The 19,492-nt window shown below is 37.1% G+C and overlaps 2 protein-coding genes across 2 annotated transcripts in view; one reads left to right on the top strand and one right to left on the bottom strand.

Moving 5' to 3' along the window:
• The window catches only part of Tmem164 (transmembrane protein 164), a 485,414-nt gene that overhangs the window by 217,918 nt on the left and 248,004 nt on the right, over positions 1-19,492 (bottom strand). The window lies entirely within an intron of this gene.
• The window catches only part of Ammecr1 (Alport syndrome, mental retardation, midface hypoplasia and elliptocytosis chromosomal region gene 1), a 115,696-nt gene that overhangs the window by 91,341 nt on the left and 4,863 nt on the right, over positions 1-19,492 (top strand). The window contains exons 3-5 of the mRNA XM_005371385.3: positions 2,387-2,501; positions 15,725-15,815; positions 17,120-17,216. Of these exons, the coding sequence (XP_005371442.1) occupies positions 2,387-2,501; positions 15,725-15,815; positions 17,120-17,216 (303 nt within the window). The remainder of the gene's footprint in view (positions 1-2,386; positions 2,502-15,724; positions 15,816-17,119; positions 17,217-19,492) is intronic.

Raw genomic sequence — 19,492 nt, 5'->3', positions numbered from 1 at the left:
CTCTCCCTCTCCGTCTCTCTGTCCTCCCTTCACCCTTCCTCCTCCATAACCCCCTGAATAAACATTCAACCTCACCCTGAAAAAAAAAATCTGGGTTATAGGTTTACCTCCATTTTTAGCTTAGCTGAGTCACCTCATATGTCATTGCCCAACTTCAAAACACACCATCATCCTCTCCAAAGCCCTAGGTTTAACAGTGTGTATGGTGTATTCTAAAAAGGGCTTGGTCGAGATAAGCTCAATTCCATTGGGTATCAGCTATCCACAATGGCCTGACAGCTTAGAGGTGCATCCCCAGTGGAATTTTTATCTCTTTAGGATCCCTTAAATCCTTGCTAGGCTTTCATTGCCAGTGTATTTCTCTAGGAATTTGCATTGAGAGCCATTGATGTTTCTCTGCTCACAAGCTGAATGAAAAGTTACTTGGAGATGGGAGAAAAATGTGAATACCAACATTTTTGTTTGAATTCTTTGATACAATCAGGCGATTTCCATTATGACTAATGTCCCTTTGTTATTTCAAAGCTTTGAAGCATTGTGTTTGAATCCTAGGGTACTGATGCAGCACTGAGTGTTTAATGAGTACACTGTTTCATGTGGGGAGTCAGTAAATTTCTGGGGATAGATGATGTTAATGATTATAAATATACTTACTCTACCAAAACATAGATACTTAAAACAATTCAAGTTTTAAGTCTTATGCATATTTTACCACAACAAAACCACCTCACTAATTCCAAAAATTGTATTTACATGGTTCTAATGTATAAAGGATTTTTCTTTCTTTTGTTCTTTTTAACAGGAAAACGGAAAAATATGATTGGCTTTTTAATTACACCAGGGATACATCTCCACAATGTGTTAGCATTTTGTTCCTGTATTTGTGTGTAAAAGAGGTGCTTAAATATAAGTATGTCTTCAACTTGCCTTGGAATGAGAGCTTGAGAATATTTTTAAGAATTTTATTTGTCAGGAGGAAAATAAAGAGAGCCAAGCGATAGGAAATTTATGTTGTAAATTATAAAATAGTGGACTGCTTCTTTTGGAGTATGAGTTTGCAATTTCCTGACTTTCTTGGTTGTTCGTGGCCTCTTGAATGGCATGGATATTTATACTTTATAAATATATAACATCTTTGCATCTTCTTGAGAACATTTTCTTTTGTATGGTGGGATAGATGGAGTACCAGAATGCACTGAAAACATAAATGCAATAAGTTTCAGAATGTCAAGAAAGGAGGAAATTTTTTTTAAAAAAAATGCATAACAAGAGCCTGTTTGAAAAATCCAAAACGTGGAAGAAGAGTGGATTTGGCAATGAGTCACTTAAAAGGGAATTATTTCCAAAGACCGTGGACTTCGTTATGTTTCTGAGTTTGTAATCTGTGAGACTGAAGCAGTGAGAACATTTTCTAAGCCTGGCTGCTATATAGGCTGTTTGATTATGGATGCCGTTTCAATAGTTGCAGTTATACTTTAGATAATCAGAGCTGTGTTCCGCTTAACCAGGAAATTATTTCTTTAAAAACTACAAGGAACATGGTGTGTGACAAGCAAAGAGAAAGTAAGGGGGTAGGGGTGCGAGCACCATTGCTTTATCTCTTCTACTCTTAGAGGAAGACCATTTTATCCTTTATAAGGGTCTCTAGAGTTTGGCACAGTGCTACTTGATTAAAGGGTCTAATCAGAGTTGATGTATGCAGAAACTCAGAGCTCCGCTGATGGGGTTAATAACCTCACAATCTCCTAATCAGACCTCTGCTGTACAGATGAGCCCTATTTCTTGTAGTTCCATGTTCTTGAGTCCTGTCTTCAGTCCTTTATTGGGCACATGAAATCCTTGTTTTTAGTCTACAATTTGAATGATTATTTTCATTTTATTTGATTTTATTTGCTTGTTGAAAAAAAATCATCTTTTTGCGTTATTGTTCTGTGGTAACTGTTGTAGCTTGGATTAACTTTTGTATGTTTTCAATGTAATTGTATATGTAAAAAGACAGCTGTGTGATCATGCATACATTTCTTTTTCCAGTTGTTGATTCTGAGGCCTTCTAGCATGTTTCCACTACTCTAGCTTTTAGTCTCCTCAAATGTAAAATAAAGCATGTTCTGCTTTGAGCAGTAACATGGAGAGACTAAAACTTGCTTAGGAGAGTGAACATTCACTCTTTACAGTAGTCACAGGCTTGGCCAGTAAACAATCTATTTAATGACAAATAGTGATTTATAAAATCTCTAGGTTTCTAAAAAATACCTTGGATGATCCCTTGCACCTTTAATACATTTCTGATTCTTAATTATTTACCTAGTTGAAATGGTTGTCAGTATTTGAACTAAGGAACCTTCACATCCAGTAATAGCTTTAATCTCTGCTCTGTCTTCAACAGTGCCCTTAAAGACAGCCGTTTTCCACCAATGACAAGGGATGAGCTGCCACGGCTTTTCTGCTCGGTGTCTCTTCTCACTAACTTTGAAGATGTCTGTGACTATTTGGACTGGGAGGTAAGATTATAATATACTTTACATGAAGGTAACTCCTGAGTAGATGTTACCAATTCAGTCCAGAATATAAGGCTTCCTGTCCATTCTAATACTGAATTAAAGCTCCTCATTGAACAATGAGATACAAGTGAAAAGTTTATTTTTATGGCCAAATACACTGTGGCATTAGATTCTCCAAACTGAATGTGGTGTTCTCTTTTATCCTCCTACCTCACCTAAGTACCCAATAAGGCTGTTAATAAGTAGTGAGAAAGACTGACTGGACTCTATTTCTCCCATCTTTCCATTCCACTGCAGTATGCTGTGACCTCCACTGAATGATTAGGCAGTCAGACAACACATGTCAGAAAGAAGCAGTAAGATAGTTAGCAAAATGCACCATGTGGGGGGAAGGCACTTTGTGACAGTGACAGAGTATTAGTAAACTAGAACTAAATAATGTGAGTTCATTCTTGACTACATTAATATACATACTTGAAATTACACTGAAAATACTGTTCTATCTAGAGTATATCTGTGCCTTGTTATTATCAGAGAAACAGATGTTGATTGTATTTTTCTGATTTACTATGTACAATTAAAAACTTAGGGTGATTTACTTTGGCAATTGAAATAGCTGAACAGAGGCCATGCCTGTATTCCTAAATACAGCTGTGTTACAGGCAGTGTTGTGCATGTACAGAAATGTCAAGACAGGATTTCTAGCATGATGCAGAGAGAACCTTACATGCAGGATATGAAGAAACTAGTGGGAGAAGAAACAAGGGCCATTTGTTGATAAATAGCATTCTCTCACACACCACTTATAAACGGAATTACTGTATCCTTACAAGAGCTTTTCTTTCTGCTGCTGTTTTCGAAGAATCATTCCTATTGTTACTGAGACTGCCTTGTAACCAGATCATTGTCCTCATAGTTAACTGGAGTTGAATTTTAGTTTTGATTTTTCCATGATTGCTCATGAGACTCCAGATGGTTTACTCCACTGCAGTTCACTACTCTGTGTACAGAGTAATATTCTGGGGATTCATCTCAGAAGATCTCTGATATGAATTATTTTTGTGACACCAGAGCTATTTTATAACATTTTGCATAGAAGAGGATGAAAGTGTCCTTTCTGGGTTTTGTGATAGGCTTTTTTGTGTTATCAGAATATGAAAGCATCTTATGAACTTTATAAAGGAAGAAATGAAATAATTTAATAACACTTATACTAGAAAATTTGAATAGTGTCAACCCTTTTATAGAATGAAAATTTCCTTCTTTATTTTTTGTGACATTTGACATTCCTATTTGATGGTCCCTTCCTTTTCCTTCCCTCCTTCTCTTCATTTCCTCTGTCAACGGTTTTGTTTGTTTGCCACCCTTTGCCCAGGCTGCCCTTGAATGCAAGATCCTCTTACCCTCTGCTGGCTGAATAGCAGGATTCAATATGTGCTCCATGACACCAGGCCTGTTTAGAGTTTCTTTTTTGAAGAGAAGTTGACCAGTATTATGGAGCTATCTCCCAGTAGTTTTTACTTAATGGCTCTGATTCATGTTCCCACTGATGAACACTTAGTATGTTCAGTGGTTACTTTTACTGTTTTAGGACTGTTACTTTCTTTTCTCTAGCCAGAGTTTTAATTTTTGCTTTATATATTGGAGAATGTAATGTGTATAGTGGTGGCATGGGGAGTAAGAATGGGGGAAGGTCTCAGATCAAGGGAATGACCAAGCTACAGATACCCTTTTACCCTTACTTGCAGCCACTGAGTTGAAAATAAAGTTTGAGAATGTATAAACACATTCATTTTATTCATATGTACATACTGAGTAAATGTATGTATGTTTCATGGGAAAGAAAAAACTGGAAAAAAAAAGAAGAAAAGTAACTGATGAATAGGGATGAATAAACAGTTAATAACATCCCCTTCAGTTCACATCAAGAACTCTCAACAGCAAAAATTCACTTTGCTGTTTGGCTTTGATGTTCATAAGATGTATCTCTTTTCTGCTAGGTGGATGGGAAGTACAGCACTTGAAATATTAGCACTATGTATTCTATCAAGTGCTATTTGTCTTTTGTGGTCACCTTCTGCCATCTTGAATTTCTACAAGATTCCATATTCTTTTGACTTGGTATTTGGGAGCATAAATATTTGTCTTATTATGTAACATTCTCTCGTTGAATTAACACAACACACAGGATTTTGTACTTTTAGTATATCAGCATTTGAAAGTGAATTACACACAGCTATAATGGCTGTGCCAGGAGGGAGAGACTGTCTCTTTCTGTTATCTCATCACTGTTAAATAAGACAGTTGAAACTTACAAGAAATACATCTCAAAGAGTAACAATTCCAATTTTAACTCTAAGAAAGTGAGTTAGTTTTAAGTGCACTATTGTGGTTAAAAATAGAATGCAGTTCTTTTGGGAAAGATAGTTTAAAGGTTGACTTTTCTAATTATGAAAACCATTATAGCTTTAAACAATGTGTCAAAGTGGAAGTAAAAATATTTTTAATTATAGGCTGATACAGTTCCATTTCTAGATATATGCCCAAATTAATTTAAGAAAGATATTGAAACCAAAACTTAAATAAGAATGCTCATAGCAGTACTTTTCACAATAACCATAAAGTGAAAACCCAACTATTTCTTACCAATAGTGTATCCATATCAGCCATGATCCATGATATAACATGATGAACCTAGGAAACATCATGCTACATGAAAGAAGCCAGACATGAAAGGCCATGCACCATATGATTCCACTTAAGCGAAATGTCCAGAATAGACAAACCTATAGGAAGGTTATGGATTAATGGTTGTCAGAACTGGGAAAAAGGTGAATGGTAAGTGAGTGCCTAGTGGGTACAGCATCTCCATTGGCAGTGGGGAAGGAGTTTTGGAATCAGAGGTGGTTATATAAGAGGAGAGATATATTTAATGTCACTGAATTGCGTGGTTTAAAAATTATTAAAAGCTAAAAACGAAAAGCCTACCAAAATGGTAAATTTTACTTGTATTTTACCAAAATAAAAATAGTAAAATAAATTTTACAAATACACACAGAGAATCTTTAGTAATTTTGACTTATTGAAGAAAACACTAAAAAATTTAAAGTATAAAGAAATATAAGTCCCTAATAATCTCACCATTTGAATACATCAAGGCCTTAGTAGCATCTGTGGGCTCTACAAGCACAGATCCAACAAACTGAAAGTGTTTGGAAAACATACATCTTACCAAATATGTACATTAATTAGTCTTGTCACTGGACTTGAGTATCCTAAACTATGTTTCTTTACCTTCTATGTATAAATGCTTTTTGTACATTTGTGTAAATTGTTTTTGTACATGCTTAGTCATATATATGATTATTATGTAAAAGAAAATTATGAAGATGACCTTATCCTTGCATATTAGTTAATTATATATTTTTAATTTTTCATTTTGAGAAATCAGACTATACTATGAAAGCTATAACCTTCTCTTTGAGAAATTTTACATGGTCGAGTAATTAGAGCTCTTTCCCCGGAATAAAATACCATATTTGCTGTGTTTAATTTTAACATGAAATGCAAAGTCCTGCATGTACTTATTCCTTAGGGGAAAACAAAGTTATTAAAGAATTATAAAGTTAAAAAAATAAAATAGTACATTTGATATAAGCACAAGTTGGAATAGGGCAACTGACAAAATATATTACTTCAGTAAAATCCCTTCCTAAAGGGATCTCTTAAAGGTTTGAAAAGTGAGTAATTTGTGGAAAATATTCATTAACTGATGTGTTGTCATATCCACCTGCAAGGCTAAAATGATTGTTAAATGAGGAAAATTCCTCCCTCAGGGAGAATTCTAACACAATCTTTCTTGTGTTTGAACATAGAACTTACCACCACCACCGTTCTGTGTTCTTCCATTGACAGCGTTATGCTAATTTTAAATGACAGGATGATTGACAGACATGGCACTTTAGAAAGAAAGAAAACCTCACATCGCATGTCAGAATCTTCCAAAATGACACAGCCTAAAACTAGTACAGTCCCACTGTTTGGGAGTCATGTTTCCTTTTCAAACAATATGAAAGATTGTAGGACAAATGACAAGGGGCAGAGTGTGACAGGTTGAGGCTAGGTATAGTCACCTCAACTACTCATTTTCAGGATATTAGAAATGAATAGCCTTCGTGATTATAGAATTTGTATGGCATACATGCTGCCAATGATTTGTTGGGATCTAATATAGCACATAACTGACAGAAGTAAAAATATTTTACTAAATTACAATCAGGCATCTTTTACTTCTGAGCTTTAGAAGGAAGATCATTTATAAAAGGCATGAAGAAGAAATGTTTTCTAACATATCCAAAAGCAGAAGCTTAGATCATATTTACATAGATTAATGACACTTGCACAAACTTGAAGACTTTTTCTTCCTCATCTGTCTTCAAAGATAGCTTTCTGGGGGACTCATTTTTAGTACATCACATTGACATGGAATCATCCATCCCATGCTTAATGGGGCTGGCCAGCATGATTCTTATGTGATTCAAAAATCTGTCTGTCCCTGGACTATTAAAGCTAGACCTCATGTCTCTAGTCCCATTCTGTCCCTAATATAACAAAGCATCTGTCATTGTGTGTGAGCCTTGAGGACTCCTGCTACTCAGAGAGCTGTGCTTCATTTTCAAAAGAACCTCTAATGCACACCTCTCGAGCAAGCAGTTCCATTTCTGATGTGTCTGGTTGCAGTTAATAATAGGGCACTTTTGTAACATCCTTCATGAGAATAAACAGATGAGACGAACAAATTGGCTACTGTCATTATCCCCCCCATATTTTAGAAGCTAATATTCTCTTTTTCACTCTCCTTCCCCCATAAAGGTTTCCAGTTTTTTTAGATCCTCTTAACGTACAGCTGAAAACAGAGTCCCCATTCATACACAGATGGCTAGCATGACTCACAAAGTCGCCAAGTGAAATGACTTCTAGTCGCATGTATACAGTCTGTTTTCCCTGTAATTATTTTTCCGCAACTATGATGTACATTATGTTCTGTTTTTCTTCTGCCTTCAAATTCCTGTCTTTATGAACACAAGACAAACAACAACAAAAAGAAATCAGTCTACCTAGCTCTGGAAATTGTGCCTCATTGTTATTTTCAGAAGGACCTTGACATGGAGTGGAAGATGCCACTGTGGTTATGGGAATCCGGTCCTTGTCACGAAGCTCTGCTTTGAGCGCTGTTCACAGTGCTGTGAAACATTGCTGTGCTTTCCACTTACTGGCCATCTACAGAGGATTTGCTGGGTATCAACAAGTCCTCATGCAGAACAAGAAGCCTAAGGGGGAAGAAAGCAGTTAAAGCAACTTCTTAGAAGGGGATTTAGTCCATAAATATTTGCATTACTCATTTGGACCCTTAATGAATGGACAACAGAGTCCACTTGAGCTCGGGTCTCCCGCCTTCCTGTCTGTATTGTTTGGTGGAGGAAGTTTTTCTGTTTCCTGCCCTAGAATCTACACTGTCTTCCTTCTCCTTGCCTGGAGGTTCAGTTACAGTTCTTTCATCTGTGGTCTGCATGTGTCCCAGCATTTCATTTTTTTCAAAGTGCTGAATTCTGAGAACAAGGAGACTTGGGTTATGTTCCTAGCTGCCCCTACCCAGTTCTTTGACCTTTCTGGACCTCTGTTTCTATACAAGGAAGTTGAAAAGGTTGGACGAAGGTCTCTTTGACAGTATGGTTCTATGGCAGGCTCCCCCTTTTTTTTAATGGCTTCTGGTTCATTTTACATCCAGAGAATGAATCAGCTATTTAGAAACCATGAAAAAAGAGTTCCCGAACTTTTGAAATGGTCATTGTCAATGTAAATGTTGGCCAAAACTTGTCAAAGTCCATTTTTTAAAATTATGCATTCTACATTTCATTTTCACAGAGAATTCTCTATGGTAACAAAATATTCTAAGCCATTAATGCCTCCATTTTATTACTGTGTCATTTCTTTAAGTCAGCATTTTACATTTAAATGTAAGTGAAACAGTCACATTAGGGAGAGATTATTCATTTTATGAGAGGCACTTTGCTTTGCAGAAAGAGTCAGTGTAGTTTCTTTATGATCTTCCGCATGATTTCAAGATTAATTCATTTTTATTAATCAACCTCCATGTAACTGTTTAGAAACAAGCCTCTTTCATAAACTGAACTAACCCATCCTGAGCCACATACCCAGTATACAGTTAGAACTGGGACACATATTTCTTAATCTCTTACCAGTCAAAGATTTCCTACAGAACATGATTGACCAGAGACAACTGCCCAACCCCAGCCTTTGAAGAGCAAACTAAGTCATAGCTCTAGGTTTTGAAAAATATGCATAACTTCAGCTTCCTCATCTTAAAAGTCATCTCCTTTGTTATTTCCTCTTTTAAAAATGGTAGGAATACATTTTTATAACTTTTGATGAAAAGCGGGCCCTTTATTTAAAGGTCACCTATGTTGCCTGAACTTTGCATGGGAAACTTCAGTGTTCAATTTTTCTGAATACTTATTATAATTAGTCAAAATATAGAAGTGTTTTTCCTGTAATTACATTCTGAACTGTCCCTTGTTCACTGTAAATCTTTGAGGAAGAACATTTTCTTCATTGCAAATGATATATAAATATGTTTGGCTTCATAGCTTTTTGTTGTACCACTGCTTTATTTAAAATTTTAACTGATTCTTTAAAAGTTCATAGGGGTTATTGTTAGATAGTTCAGGTACTTTAGAGTGCCACACTATTAGGTAAAATAAATGCTATATCTGATTTTTGTTCATGGGCCTTTGTGACTAAATTGGCAGGCTTGTGTTCCTTATACCAAGATGTCTAAGTCTTCTACATGAATCAAAATTACTACAGAAGCTAAGAACTGATCCTAAGAGACTGAATAAATTTATTTCTAAGCTAAGGTGACTAATTTATAAGGATTTTAGACCAGAGCAGCATGTATGCATTTTATTCAAGGGGACACTTGCAGTTGCTACATAACAACAAAAAATAATCCATTAGCTGAGGTAGATGATGAAGGCAAGTTTTTATATACAATTATGTTAAAAGATTATTAATGTCTAAGTGATGAATTTATAATCAGTTATCTCTTTTGATTTATATTCCTGTTTTTTTTTTCTACAAAATGTCTCAAGAGATATTAAGAGAGTTCCAAGAACTGAGTGGGTAATAGATAAAGGTAACATAACATGTACTTCTTATTGGCCCATCTTAGGAAAAAATTGTTTTTAAGTCACTAATTTACCTGTTAGTCATACTAGGGATTACAGAATAATCCCCCATCTTTCCTCCATTATATTCTCCTAAAGAGAAGTTGCATGTGTGCTTCTCTTATTATTGAAAAAATATTCATGATTGCAGTTGTTACAATTTACAAATTAAAAGCTACTAAGGAACAAAAGCAAAGGAAAAAAATCCAAATTGCTGCAAGACTTTAAAATTTTGTAATTTAGCCAGATCATAAAGGAGTCCTGTTAACCAGATAGACACCTACAGAACTCCAGAATTTCTACTCAAGATGGTGGGCAAAGAGATGCAGCCTGCTATATGACTGAGAATTTGAATGGAGGATCTAGAGAATATGCAGTCTAAATATTTTTTTGGTACTACTGAGTTTGGGGGCAAACACTGAGTAGGATCCATACAGATCAGTATCATTTTTTACAGTTAAAACCCTACCCAAAAATTATTCCAGATTGCAGACTTGGAGTAAGTAGGCCTGGGTTTCAGGTATTGTCATCTTTGATGTTGAATTTTCTTTCACTATGAAAAGTCACTATTGTAGTAGGTTGAGCTAGAGTGGGACAAAATTTGCTGTGATATGATGAGTCTGAGACGGTGATGTATAGCAATGTGGGGTTGTAGTATTTTCAAGGAAAAGAAGCATGGAGTTTTTCCACCCAGAAGTAAGAGAGTCTGGGCCTGATCTATGGACTGTCCTGTGCCAGCACTTGTTTCTGGCCACAAAATCCTGCTTTCTGGATGCATATGAATGTCATCAGCAAAGCAAGGCTTGAAAGAGTTGGGAGTGTGCCAGACATCCCTGTTCCTCTCATTAAGAACTGAGTCCTTTCATTTACTTCAATAGTACCGGTATATTAAGCCTAGCAGGTCAGTCTTTTGTGAATGGCCAGTAACTGGCTGTGTTGTTAATTACAAAGCATATTTTGCCAAATGATTTCATCCAAAAAGGCATGCCGAACAACTTTTAATTTTCTGACCTCCTGCTATATATTTCTTTATGTTATTCAAGAGGAACTCACTGGAAAGGAGTATGGTGAGCCGTGGCCATACTGTTGAAAATGCATGAAGCCCCGAAATGGGAGTTAATGGAAGTGGCCCTGCCACTACTGGCTGAGATAAGATAATACCCGAGGAAACTGATTAATATTCTTGGCCAAAATATCAGGTGCAGAGTTAACTTCAAAGGTCAGGACTTTGGACATAATTGTAGACCCCAGTGGTCAAAGGTTTCGTGGAGCCTACTCAATAAAGAGCACATTTTATAGGCAATTATACTCTTAGCCAGATGCCTCTTTTTCTTCTTCATGTTTTAACCTATTCAGATTGTCTGCTCACTGATTAGGCTTGCCTGTAAAAGCAGGAGCCTTTTGTTGTGCTGCTAGTGTATTATAGGACTAACACTTGCCTTACAGATAGATGAGGCTTTATTAAGCTTTGGCTATGCAGCTGTAGAGAACATAATATGGACCATGTATTATAATGGAGTGGGAGAGGGCACTTTTTTAATACTCTTACATTGAGGGTCACCGCATTAGAGAATAATAATTTTAAGTGAAGCCACATTTCTAACAAGGGGCCAGATAATGAGGGTAAATGAAATCTGCAGACAGTCTCAGGGCTTCATTTCAGCCATTAGTTCTAATCTCTTCTACCAAACCTTTTACCGTGAAGCAAAATTGATTAATTTGCATGTATCTCTTCTCCCTGTACACACATGCTCACTGATAGAATGAACAAATAGAAAAATGGAGACGAGAGGAATGATGATGGGGAGCTGAGGCCTGCTGGACTTGGGGATACATCATCCCCAAACTGGAATAATCAAGATAATATATTTGGAGGTTCAACATTAATCTTGATATGTAATTATTCTGAACAGTGTTTAAAAATGAAAGATTGTATAATATTAGTAAGAATTACTTGCCATGGAATGACTCTGAATAAATATGGCTTTCTTTTTATCATGAAATAGAAATCTGTTGAACTGGTTATAATGTTTGCTCAGCACACATAGATATAGCTCTCTTTAACCCCATATCCTATTATCTATAAGTCCTATATTTAATTTACTACAATTCTAGTTGATTTATGACTCTACTTAGCAAAAGTACAGTCTTGACTAAACCAATAATATAGCAGCCAGTCGACCCTGAAAGCATTTTTTTCTCCAACATTCTAATCATTTTGAAACCGACCTGCAGAGTCCCTTGAAACTAGATTTGTAGTCTCCAGGTTTTACCTACTTGGCTGTATTTTTGGAAAGTGGCACAGTTAGTTAGGAAAATATTACTGATTGTCATTCTGTTCCTAGATACTTTGTCTTTTTCCATTCTAAGACAGGTCCTAAGATAGTTTTAGAGCATACTTACTTCATGGAATCCCAGTTCTCTATGTAACTGATCCCATATCTCATTGATAACTTCAGCAATAGCTGTTATGAAACAGCCCAGCAAAAGCAATTTAAGGCAGAAAGCATTTATTTCGGCTTTACAGTTCCGTGGTGAATACAGTCCATTGTAGTGAGGAAGGCAGGGTAGCAGGAAGATGAGGCTAGCACCTCACAATGTATCATTAGTTCAGAAACAGGCAAAGAGGGAACAGGAAGTGGAGCCAAGCCATAAAACCTTACCACCCCCACCACCGCTGTCTGAATTACTTATTCCAGCAAGGTTTCACCTTCTAAAGGTCACCAGCTGGAGACCAAGTGTCCACGCACAGGAGTTAATGGAGGACTTTTTGTATTGAAACTATAGCATCATTCATTTTGGTGAATAAGATAGTTTGCAAAGCCAGGGATTTCTATAGGCTGATCAGAATTGACTTCCACTCTCCTGAGTTGATTGTTCAATATAATTATTTGTTGGCATTCATGGGTCCAAGCACAAATAGTACTTAACAAGTACCAAATAGAACGTTATTCCCATTCTCCTGATTCTGCTAGTTGAAAAAATGAGTCATCCTAGTTTGGGCTTTCTGGCTTTGTGGAATAACTTTTTGACCTATGAAAAATGTTGCTTCTCTTTGAACTATGTGTGAGGCACCTGGCGGTAATACCACGATCTATCCCTTAACTGCACGATGAGAGTCAGACAAGGATCAATGATATTTAACTGTCTCGCAGAGAGGACGGGGATAAAAACATGATCAGAATCGCAGTGCTGTTCACAGTCCAGCAAGTATGGTTTGGAAAATGAGCAACTACTGGAGGTGAGCTACCTTATTGGAGCCCATTCCCCATGGTGGCATGCCATGTTCAGCCTTAATGCAGGAGGGAGGGGCTTGGTCCTGCCCCAATGTAATGTACCAGGCTTTGTTGACTCCCCATAGGAGCCTTACCCTTTGGGAGGAGTAGATGGGGGGTGGGCTGGGGAGAGGGGAGGGGGCAGTGGGAGGGAGAACTGTGGATGGAATGTAAAATGAAGTTTTAAAAAAACTAAAAGAAAAAACATGTTGCTTCTCACAAAGCATTTACTTTAAAACGATCACATTTATTGGAACTTTCAGTTGTTCAAATCATAGGAACCCAGAAAAATAGGTGGCTTTCTTAAAATCAGATTTGTTGCCTAAGTCTTCTCACAATATAAAACTAAATAAACAATCCTGCTGGTGAGTAATTTTTATTTTATTCAGCATGTTCTTCAGTTTTGATCTCAGATATACAAGTTTTTCAAGAAACAATTTATATACCATGCAATTAGTCTTAGCCTCTTTTAATTATTAAATTACTAGGATTTAAAATGTCAGATTCTCATTGAAAAGACTGTGTTCCTATAAAGAAAAGATTTGTATGTCTAAACTAGCTTTCCCTCTAACTAATTATTTCCCCCCAATATATAGGCACAGAGCTTGTAGTTTGCCAGAGCTTTCGTGGTTAGTAGAGATTATTTAGGTTAGATAAGATAAAAATCACCTCCAGTAGTTGCTCCTTTTGCAAACCATACTTGCTGGACTATGAACAGCACTGCGATTCTGATCATGTTTTCATCCCTGTCCTCTCTGCGAGACAGTTAAATATCACTGAGCCTTGCCTGACTCTCATCGTGCAGATAAGGAACCGTCTGAGAGTTGTGACTAGACATCTTAATAACACCAAAATTATTTTCAATTTTAACATGACAGATTTTTGATAAATAGAGGTAACTATTCAAAATTCACTGCGGCGAATGATAGAGCATAAATTACCTGTACTGTGTATTTTAAAGAAATAAATTATGAAGCATCTGATATTGTCAAAGAATAAACTTTCAGAGTCACTGATCAGGAAGTCAGTATAAAGTATCAGATTTGCCATTGCCTCAGTGCTGTGTCATACTTTGGGGTGACTGGTAGATGCCCTTCATCCTGGAAATATTTGATAACTACACACTGACATTTCTGCTCAGCTGTCCACGCTCACATCCCACAGGATCTGAGAGGCCTTACTGTGATGGCTTTTAAACAGCCATCCTGGCTGCATTTTTAGCAAGAGAAGATTCGTGGGAATAGTGGTATATAATAGAATAGCCACAAGGATACACTTTAGTAATAATAAGAAGAAACAATAATTGCTCCAAAGATCTGCTAGGCTTAAGTGGTACATATATGAAGATAGGATGACATCTATTTCCCAGGGGACATTTCATTCCCTGAAAAACTAGAAAACTCTGCCAAAGGGCAGAAACCGCACAAGAGCTTCTCACATGTGTGCACACATGGAAACATATGACTCTGTCTTCACTCATCTGATCTAAGAAGAAGCCCCAGTCTGGGAATAGAGTGGACCTGCCTTTACATCTGTCTTCTAGTGTGTCAGCATCCTTATAGTATGCACTTGGGCCCTCTTGATCTCAGGCACCTGGAGATGGGGAGAATGGAACAGGATGGTCATGCTTTGAAAGTTACATTTTTCTTATCAGTGTTTTTAAAGGAGTTAAGAACTTTGAATACTTTCTCTTCAGCTTTGTATGCAGCTTTTTTTATGAGGGTAAAGGACCACTTCCTTTTGATTATATGCTAATCAAAGGGAAAGCACATTGGTTTTGCTTCAAAACAAAACAAAACATTACTAACAGATCTTCCTATAGTCAATAGACTTCTCTTTTCGGGTATCACTAAGTTTATTTCACACTTCAAAACATTACAGTGGTTCCTGGGCTAGGATAATAAACTACAAAAATACCCTCTCCTGAGGTAATTTGAAGTCTTTATTGCTGTTAAATTGAAACATATTATGAAATGTACAGTCTGATTGTTTTTCTTTTTTGTCTTTTCTTTGTCTTACTATATAGTTCAAGCTGTCCTGGAGCTTGCTGTGTAGTGCAGGTTGACCTCAAATATATAATCTTCCTGTCTTGCCTTCCATGTGCACCACCCAGCCCAGCCTGTTTTTCCAGACTTATGAGACGGTGTTGGTTTGTCTACATAGGAGTTAAGGTTTTAAAGGAACTAAAACTTGTGAGTGTGTCAGTACAGGAAGTTTGAGGATATAACCTGACGTTGTGAGTGTGACTGCATGGGTTTTTGCTATCTCTTTGAAGTCGGTTCCTTATTCCAGGTTGGGAATTGTGGCAGGATTCTTGCCATCAACTATCCTCCTCTATGCATGTAGTTTGTTTCAGATTGTAAACAAAGTAGCATAGCCTGGCATATGTTGGACACATACAAGTCAGCATTTTTTTTAGTCTCTGTGGATATAATACTGGCCTTCCAATCCACAAATCAGTGTGTTGAAAAACAGAGAAGTACATACTTCTGAAAACAAGGGGAACAGATTGGGGACTTAGCTCGGTGGCACAGTACTTGTCTAGCAAGCACAAATTCTTGGGTTTTGGTCCTCAGCCCTGGGAAAAATAAAAATAAATAAAAACAAAGGTGGGGAGTATTGCATTGAAAGTTAAATGATAACCTTTTCTTTCTGCTTCTATGAAGAAGTCTGTACTAATAAAACTGCCAATTTCTTTCAGGTGGGTGTACATGGCATTAGAATAGAATTCATCAATGAAAAAGGATCAAAACGCACCGCCACCTACCTACCGGAGGTTGCAAAGGAGCAAGGTCATTGTTGTACTTTATTTCATATGATCTAGTGACAATTTTAAGCTGAAGTGCAGTAGCCGACCTTGCAGTTATGTCCGCTAATTGATCAATGTCACATTATAATAACTGACCCTTTCATCGCTGCCACTGCAATGTCTGGTTCAAATCGGTGAATCACTCACACAGAATCTGCATCTCCGCTGTGACATTTGACAACATATACTCACAAATCCATACTTTTAAAATAGTACCAATTTATAAAAGTTGGGGTTTATTTTAAGCAACAGCTTGTTACTGCTTTGGAAGACAATTTTCCCCTGCATCAGTGTGCGGTAATTAGCATGGTGCATGAAGAGACCTTGGGCTTAGAGACAGGCGTGTAGTTTGACGTTACTCATTGTCAATATCTAACCATTCTTCTTAGGTAATTGCTATTATTCATTCTGCTAATATTGAAGCTGTAAGCTTCCCATTAAGATTGGGAACATTGTGGATCCACAAAGTAACACTTTATGTTTAGTCTATACTTCATGATCGATAACAATTTTCTTATTTCACAGATATGCCACACACCTTTATGAACAAATATGGTGACTCCACGCAGCTTTGCTCTAGTACTTTGTCCTTTCAAGCCACTAGTCTCACATTAGTTCAAATGAATGCTTTTAAAAATTCTGTACAGCTTATCTTTTCAGAAAGCATTTGAAATGTGCTTTCCCTGTGTATGCTCATACAAATATGAAAGGTATCACAACAAATTTTAATGTGCTAGTCCTCAAATGAGATGTTAATCTTTACGGCAGTTATGTGAAGATTTATTTGGATTGCTTTAGAAAATATCTTAATAATGCAGGATCATTGACTTCATAAGGATATCAGAATAACATTCATATCAGAAACAATAAAATGCCCTTGAATATTTCACACAAATTTAGATTATTGAGAATAGAAGATGCCATTAAGACCAGCAGTCACCATGAAATAGTTATAGGAGCCCCAAATCCTAGTGAGTTAATACAAGTCATGTTTTATTTATTTAGGCTTTTCCTCCCTTTTGAAGGTATATCTATTAGAGAAGAGTACATTTGGTACAGAGACATGACTGAACAGTTCCTTAGACAATTTATGGCATGTGGTGATGAACCTGCTTCTGTACAAGGATAAAATCTTAGCTCTTCTCTATGACTTTTTTTTAGGACCAAAGGAGTTGACAGCATTTGGCCACAGTGATAGCTGACCGCTACAAAGTTATTTTTGTACTTAACCAGAGGTGCTTTGTGATACGTGCTTGACTGATATTTTGTCTTATTGCCTCTCCACAGGATGGGACCATATTCAGACCATAGACTCCTTACTGAGGAAAGGAGGCTACAAAGCTCCAATTACTAATGAATTCAGGAAAACCATAAAGCTGACCAGGTACCATGGCATTTTGTAGCACAAGACTAACCAGTACACTTCTAAGTGTATGCATATAATGCTTTGATTGCTTCGGTCTCTCCAACTATACTTGCTTCTCTTATCTAAAATAGTGGAAACAAATGGCAGGGACATCCTAAGAGTAGATACAATGGAACTCTGCTTGGCAGTAAATATCGCATGATATATGAATCCATCCTTTCCATCTTTAGCTCCGTGTGATTATTCTAGCTTTTTTACAACTAACCCCCTGAGATTTAAAACTACCTTATTGAAGAAAGTACCAGAATTAGCTATTCACTAGCTTTTGACATTGCCTTACAGAACTCCAGGATTCTGATAAGCAGTCCTGAAATTTAGATTTAACCTTAGAATGTTGGCAGTGATAGGAGTCTACTATGAAAGCTTATTGAAAAACACAATTGAGCTGAACTTGAATGCTAAATAAATTTCATCATGGGATAATAGGGATACTTAAGAAGGAAAGTATCGAACATTTTAGGAAAATGGATTACTGTTTTCACTTACTTTAATTCCAGAAAATTGCATTACATGCCTGTGGTTTAAAAATGGATTGTTCTCAGCTCTGCATAATTAAAAAATTTGAAAATGCTCCCATTTCTGTTCTCCCCTAGTTTATAGTTTGAGGAGAATAGAAGGGCATGGATAAAAATAATTACTATTACAAGGCAGAGTGTTATGGATGTGTAGGATCATAATGCTGAGAAAGAGGAACTCCAGGAAGTCAGTGGGCGACAGAAGACTCCAAAGAGGAGGTGGATTTCGGGCTGGGCTTGAAAAATGGGTAGACTGTTTGACAGGTAGAAAGCGAGGGTAGGAAAGGGATTCCCTGAAGATATGCTGTGAATCAAAGCATGTAGGTGGTGAAGCAGAAAGCCACTTTTAAGAAATGCAAAGCACTATGATTCGGCTGGTCTTTCATTGCATATAGGACATGTCATTAAAGAAAAATGTGGCCCAGAAAGCAGATTGAGTCAGACCATGCAAGACTTGGTATTCCACACTAAAAAATTTGGACCTGATTCTACAGACATTTGATAGCCATTATAGGGTTTTAAAAAATATACTCCAGGCCAGGTATTGTGGCACAAACCTTTAATCCCAGCCTTCAGGAAGCAGAGGCAGGTGGATCTCTGTGATTTCAAGGCCAGCTTGGTCTACATAGTGGGTTCTAAGACATCCAGGGATATGTAGAAAGACCCTGTCTAAAAATGTCAACTTGGGAAGTATAGGACTGGAACAGGTAAATGATTAGGAAAGCTGTTTTCTAAGAATTTGTGCAGCAGTCTAAACAAAATACATTGTGGACCTTTAACTGGAGCTGCAGCAGCAGGACAGGGAAGCTGGGACAGATAGAAGCATATTGTGAAAGAAGTGAAGCACTTGACTATCACTTAGACATGAAGAAGGCAAGATAAAAAGGACCAAGGTCATTCCTTGAAAAAACATATAGGGACCATGAGAGAAGACTGAGGTTTATGTTTCAGACCTGGATTTGAATTGTGTCTGCATAGAACTGTCTAACATGGCACTGCAAATGTATATGTGTAAAGTTCATGATACAGCTGATACTCTGGAATAGTCTATGAGAAGGTCAAAGTTGAAGCTCTAAGGATCTGGTGTACTGAGGAGGGCAGAGTGTAAAGTCTAAATAGTGAATTTATGAACCTAGGAAAATTCTACAACATAGGAGTAAGAACAACTGTTAAAGAGATAAGCCATCTGAGAATCTGTAACAGAACCAGAGACAGGTGGGGGTGTATAAACCATGAGACCAAAGAGCAAGTAGTAAGTGGGACCATCATGGAAAGGTCCAACAGAATCCAAAGAAGCCTATGACAGCCATGAAAGAACAGTGGCAGAACCAAGGATGCTGGTCAATGGATTGAGTAAGAAGGAGAGCGAAGGGAGAAACTGCTTCTCCTTGAAAAGTAAGGCAGTGGAAAGATAACTAGATATAGGCAAAGAGGAAGGTTCCAGTGCAAATTGGTTGTAACATAGTGTCAAAACCCAAGATGAGGACACAGAAAGGAATGGTAAGGGAGGAAGAGATGGAAGGTCTCTGAAGAAAAATAGCCCAGTGAATGCGATGTATATATGATCAGATAGATATATGATGATAAAAAAGATCAGCTCTCTCCATTCCTTCATGCTTCAAATTGGGTGAAAGGGAATGCACTTTAAACAAGTACAAGAGCAGAAAAAGCACTGGACTCAGAGTTTGGATTCCTATGTTGTTGTTTGTTTGTTTGTTT

This window comes from Microtus ochrogaster, unplaced genomic scaffold, assembly GCF_000317375.1.
Source record: "Microtus ochrogaster isolate Prairie Vole_2 unplaced genomic scaffold, MicOch1.0 UNK107, whole genome shotgun sequence".
NCBI classification, from domain to species: Eukaryota; Metazoa; Chordata; class Mammalia; order Rodentia; family Cricetidae; genus Microtus; species Microtus ochrogaster.
The sequence above is the reverse complement of the archived record's forward strand: the minus strand, read 5'-3'. Positions and strand labels throughout refer to the sequence as shown.